This window comes from Leptonotus elevatus, chromosome 6, assembly GCF_054856555.1.
Source record: "Leptonotus elevatus isolate MCC_2025b chromosome 6, RoL_Lele_1.0, whole genome shotgun sequence".
Lineage (NCBI taxonomy): Eukaryota > Metazoa > Chordata > Actinopteri > Syngnathiformes > Syngnathidae > Leptonotus > Leptonotus elevatus.
The window spans coordinates 16,337,808-16,344,088 of NC_141244.1; the positions used below are offsets into that span (position 1 = coordinate 16,337,808).

Genomic DNA, 6,281 nt, shown 5'->3' on the forward strand with positions numbered 1-6,281 from the left:
ATCAATAACAATCCAGCTAAGGTGATAATAAAATTCACCTTCACAAACACTCTTGATGTGGTATTACATTAACAATAGAGCGTGTTATTTTCTAATTATAATTTGCAGCGAGGCACAGAGGCACTGTGTTACTCATTAGTTACTTAGTTGCAAGTAGTTTAAGACAAGCAAAATTGTTGGAAATCGCTCTCAGTATGATGCAGTGCAATGCAAAATTGCAACTATAAAAAATCAAATCTTGTCAAATAAATTCGTCTCTGACAGTATCAATCAAAACTTGGGTTTTATCATCTTTGTTTGATCTTGTACTCTTGTACGGTTCCTAGTGTGTAAATAATATTGTGATCATTGTATAATAATACTTTATAGTGCTTAATTATGACACTGTATCTTTGTTTGTTTTGTGCACATAACAGAAATAATCGAGTCATCTTCAAGGATAAAATAATATTTTTTGTTACTAGAAAAGCTAGTAAATGAACAACAATCAAAGCGAACGATGCTCCAAATACACCGACAAACACACACGCGCACACATATGTGCTTTGCGGTCCTCTGGGAGTGTTCAAACGAAAAACCAAAACCCCAAAAAAAGAGAAAAAAATCCACATATGCTGCAGTTTAGCAGGACAGAGCCATAAAGCGAAACGTGTGATGGGACACTCAGATCCAAGAGTGACTTTGAGTTAATTGATTCAAGGATACATCAGACGTGGCTCCCGCACAAAAGACACGAGGCCGACTCGTCAAATTTGGCTGCCGTCGCTCGCAATTGGTTTGATCCGAGCTTCAAAATGAGTTAATAATATAATTTGGATGGAGATTCTTTCCATTATTTTTAACTTGTTGGTCAGCACCCCAACTGTGGGAACACATCAGACACTTGCCAAAGGCTTGTAGTCCTGCAACGCCGGTGCAATGACTAAATTAATCAATACGGTTAACACTTTAAAATGACAAAGACGATTGATTTGTTGCAACTTTTGATGATCTTATATCACTTCTTTCGAAACTTCAACCAAGTTTTACCTGTCGGCAAGCATCGGAGGGCCCGCATTGAAGAGACCAAGCGGACAAGGTGTTAAAGGCTTTCACCACATGAGATCCAGGAAGTAGCCTGCACAGCAAACATTGTTGGCGATTGAAAAACATGGGGCACATTAAAGATGCATGCTTTGGCGACTCTCACCTCTGCAGATATGCAGCGTTGGCCTCCGGGTAGAGATTCAGCTCAGGGTTGTTGCTGACATCCACCAGCACCTTCAAGACCAAAAGTGGGGAGGAAGATAAGCAAATAGATGTCAGATTGAGTTCAAGGAAGAGTACGATGAGGTAAAACCTATGAGGGGAAATAGCACTAGAGCAGGGGTCAACAACCTTTTCTGTCAACAAAGCCATTTTAGGCCAAATAAATAACCAAATTATCGCTTTTCATTGGCTTTTTTTGGGTGGGGGGGGCATGTTATGGTAGTTTTGGACATTTTATGGCTACTTTTAGACATATTTTTCTGCCTTTTTTGCTATTAATTTTTTTACTTTTTTTTTTACTTTTTTGTGTATGTATATCGTAATTTAAAATTTCTTCTTACGTTTTTTTTTTACATTTATAGTTACTTTTTAAATATTTTATTTTCTGCCTTATTAAAAATAAATGTTCTGACTTTTTTTTGTTTGGAGTGTGTGTGTGCAGAATATGGTAATCTGGGGAAATTTCTTTCCAACCTTTTCTTAAATCAATTTTCTGACTTTTTGGGGGCCAATTTTGTGCGTGATTTCCTCTTTTGTTTTTGGACAATATATAGTTTTTGAATGTTTTATTTTCTACTTTTTAAACATATTTTTTTTTATAAATTTTCTGACTTTTTTATGGTGCAATTCCAAAGAAATTTTATCATAATCTTTGTTATTTCTTCTTATGTTTCTGGAGATTTTATGGTTACTTTTTAGCATTTGCTTTTCTACCTTTTAAAAAAATTAATTCTGAGACATTTTTGACAATTTGTGTAATTTTCTGCATTTCTTCTTCCTTTTTGGACACATTTAGAAAATGTTTTACCTTTTTCATTTACCTTTCATCTCTCTTTTTCTGACAACTTAAAAATTTGGACTCTGACCCTTTTTGAATATTTAATTATTCAAAAAAAATTATTTTAAATAATATTTAATTTAAAAATATAAAAAAACATTCATTTATTTATTTATTTAGTTAGTCAGTTAGTTTAATTAGTTTTAGATCCACAGGGAGCCACAAGAGAGTAGTTATAGAGCCACATGTGGCTCCAGAGCCGTAGGTTGCAGATCCTGCACGAGAGGTTGCTTCTGATCTTCATGTTTTTTTTAAATTTCATTTATTTTTTCTTTATTTTTTTTAAACAATTTGTACATTAGTCAAGATAAATACCTTCCCCTTCAGCTGTGAGGTGAGCCTCTCCATGAAGCCATAATGTTCTCTGTGTATGCACACGAAGATTACACTGGCCAACTGTGCTGCGTCTGCGTAGCTCATGACCTACGATGGATACACAACACAGTAGTAAGACACATGGTAACACACCCACTTATTAGCAGTTGTTTCAACAACTCATACAATTTCCCCTGAAAAATCCATGGAGGCTTAGCTGAATATTTTTGGAAATATTTATTTAGATATGCCACAGTCAAGATAATCAATGGGCAACAACTTTAAAATATGTACAAGGGCCATTCTACTAAATCTGTGCCATTTCATTCCCCAATTAAAAAAAAAAAGGAACGACATGATCAAATGTAACTGTAAAATCCTTTTTTTTAAGTACAAGCTGCAACTCATTGATCTGATTGTATATTTAACGAATACATTTTGAAAGATTAATTCAAACTACTATATTTCCCTTTAAATTTACATGGATTTTGTTTTCCATTTTTCATAGTTCTAATTTTTAGTCTCTGATCTTAAAACAGCCGCATTACCAGAACTGGCTACCAATTCGTTGAAATAAGGCCAGCTATCGGCCTGATTCCACACGGTACTCAGCCATCCCTGGTTTTATTTTATTAAAAAACAAACCAAAACCAAAATTACTTTGGTTTGAATGCACACTTTAGTTATGTCCCTGTTTTTTTTTTATCCAGTCTTTCCCCTTAGTAATTAAAATCACTTGGAGTTCAGAGGTACAAAACAAAAAAAATACTCAGAAAAACAGAACACCAGCTTTTCTGTTTTTTTTAAAATATTTTCTTTCAGCCTGTTTTTCGGAATATTTTATTGACAGAAATAAATATTCAGTAAAACAGAAAATAAAAATACTCAAAAAAACAAAGTTGTTTTGTTTTTCAAGTGAATGCAATACGCTTCCGTATTCAACCAACTTCCAAAAGAATGAAAACAAAATGCTCTTGAAGCAGCAGACAGGCAAACAAACATTGATTTCATCAGTGACCTTCAACTTGGCTGATAAGCTTTCTTTTTTCTTTTTTTTGAAGCTCTGTTTGTTTTTCTGGCCCAGGAAGAAAAAGCATAATTTTCCCCCGCTTTTGAATTTAACATGCAGCTCACGGCGGCCACGCCGCGTGCGTTACCTGAGCTCCGTGAGGCAACGGGCCGCAGCCGAGCGGTCTGCGGCTGCCGTACACGACCTTGTAGCCCGTCTGCAGCAGGCGCTGGCCCAGGGAGCGTCCCAAATCTCCCGTCCCAAAAACGCATAAGGACTCCTGCTCGGAGGTGACCTCTGCTCCCCCTCCCAGAGGATGCAGAGGCACGCTCACCGGCTTCACCTCTTTTGACATGGGCCCAGTGTGTCCAAAGTCTGACTAACTCCGAGGTGAGTTTAAAGCAAAACAGACAAAATGATCCTGAAAAAAAGAGCTTCTCAAACCCGATCTGTGTATGTCTTCGTTTTGCACATCACTCTGTTGACTTGCACATTTTGTTAGTGGAGTTTTTGTATTTGCCTTTGCCCCCTCCCATTTCAGGACGGGCTTAGGGTGAAGTCTTTCCCAACTGGGATAGTCGGTGGCCAAAGGTGGGAGGTGCACGTATGTCCTCAAACCATAATAACTCCGCAGCAAACTTTTCTTTGAGTGTGTGTGTTTGCGTGTTTGTGGTTTCAAATTTCTTCCGGGAAACCGACAGGTCGTCTCTGAAAAACATCATCACTTCCCCGCATTCTGGTATGTTTTGTTTTGTGAAATCACTTAAAGACAAATAGAAACATTTCCTGCCCATGAACGCTTTCAATCACACTCAGTTTTTTTCCGAAATTGCCTCATAACAGAAACTCCTACAGAGGAGCTGAACATGCCGAACGTTTGCAAATATGGACACAAACTGGAATGTTCCTAACCCCCTCGTCGCTTCCAGTGAGCACCCCCCCCCCCCCACTCCCAAAACATGACTACTTTAACACATGTGGGCAAAAGAAACAACCCTGTTAAGGCAAGCAAATCTTCACAACTGGCCACTTTGCAGGCAAGCCCACCAATTTGTAGGTTAATCTGTACTTTTATGTTTGCCCGCTCATAAATGATGTTCTCGCTCTCAAAGCTGAAAACGGCCTTTTATTTCCCAAACGGTCAGAAATGCTCCAGCGTTCTACAGTTAAGGTGAAACGCTGACCTTGTGACCTGTCCAACGCTGTAATTACTCCCTCTGCTCTGCTGTTTTAGCAAGATCCACATTGTGTGTATGGGTCCATGTGTGTGTGTGTGTGCGCGTGTGCGCGTGTCTGTGTGTGTGTGTGTGTGTGACTCAAATACAGCGGTGGGGCGTAGGGGATTAAAATGATTGCTGATGTTCTTTCCTGAGCTGTAATTAGCCTGAGACCTTAACTGCAATTAACTGCCTATTAGGCAGGCCGGTTTTATTTATACATCACATTTCTTGCACAAAGGCAAGTGTGAATTACAAAAATAAATGAAACAGCCAGAGGAAAAATAAAGTGACAGCATACGAAATCATGATAAGAAGACAACAATATTATATTTAAAAGAAAGTGATTAAGAGAATTAAAACGCAAAAGAAAAATTATAATTTAAAAGTTGCAGGGCTAAGAATGTGTTAAAATGTCTACAATGGGGCAATACTAACACAAGGTATGTGGTTACAGTAACACTCACTCACTCACTCACTCACTCACTCACTCACTCCCTCACTAACGTACACACGCACGCACACATGCATTCACTCATTATTCCCTCAATTACTCACTTCATTGACTCACTCACTCATTTATTCATTTACTCACTCACTCATTTAGTCACTCACTCACTTATTCACTCACTCACTTACTCATCACTCACACTCTCACTTTTTCACTCACCCAATTATTCCCTCACTCACTCACTCATGCAATCACTCATTATTCACTCATTTACATACTCAATTATTTATTCACTCACTCACTCATTCAATCACCCAATTATTCACTCACTCACTCCCTAACTCACACATTTATTCACTCACTCACTCACTCATGCACTCACACACTTATCATTCAGACTGACTCAGACTCCCTCACTCACTCAATCATTAACGCAACCAATAATCTCAATAATGCAATCACTCATTATTCACTCGTTCACTCACTCAATTATTCACTCACTCACTTAATTATTCACTCACTCACTCATTGTTCTCTCATTCACTCACTCAATTATTCACTCACCCACTCACACAAATATTCATTCACTCACTAACTCACACATTATTCACTTACTCACTCACTCACTCACTCACTCACTCACACACACTTATTATTCAGTCACTCACTTATTCAATGACTCACAGCCTCCCTCACTCATCACTCACACAATTATTCACTCACTCACTCACTTATTAATTCACGCACTCATTATTCACTCATTCACTCACCCAATTATTCACTCACTCACGTTCTCACACACTGGAAGTCGGTGTGAAGATTTCATGCTGTTTTTGGAAAAGTTTGTGTAAAATATTATTTTAGCAGCCCATCCAAATAGAGATTAGAACACGAATGAGTTTTTCTGTTTGCAATTTGTCCGTTTATTCTCGGCCTTATTGGTGGTATAAGTTGGTGCCATCCAATATTGCTCAATGTACCACTGAAAATGAACAAACATGTAGAACAACAAAGTTCAAAAGTTGCATCAGCAAATGAGTGCAAACAACAGAGAAAAGGAACAAGTTGCTGTGTTCTTGTTGAAGTTTAAATATCACTCAAGAAGCCTTGCGCTTGTTTTCCCCCTTCCGTGTTCTCACTTATGTGGTTCAAATTGTCTTGTTTCCTCTCTGAAGTTAAATTCAAAGATCAGCAAAGAACAAA

General features: G+C 37.9%; 1 protein-coding gene across 1 annotated transcript in view; it reads right to left on the reverse strand.

The window, feature by feature from the left end:
- Window positions 1-3,915, reverse strand: part of LOC147172291 (metalloreductase STEAP4-like) — a 15,509-nt gene extending 11,594 nt beyond the window's left edge. Inside the window, exons 1-4 of the mRNA XM_086077561.1 lie at window positions 3,559-3,915; window positions 2,402-2,509; window positions 1,190-1,260; window positions 1,030-1,117 (exon numbers count right to left, since the gene is read on the reverse strand). Coding sequence (XP_085933687.1) covers window positions 1,030-1,117; window positions 1,190-1,260; window positions 2,402-2,509; window positions 3,559-3,765 — 474 coding nt within the window. The 5' untranslated portion in view covers window positions 3,766-3,915. The remainder of the gene's footprint in view (window positions 1-1,029; window positions 1,118-1,189; window positions 1,261-2,401; window positions 2,510-3,558) is intronic.
- Window positions 3,916-6,281: the final 2,366 nt, after the last annotated feature.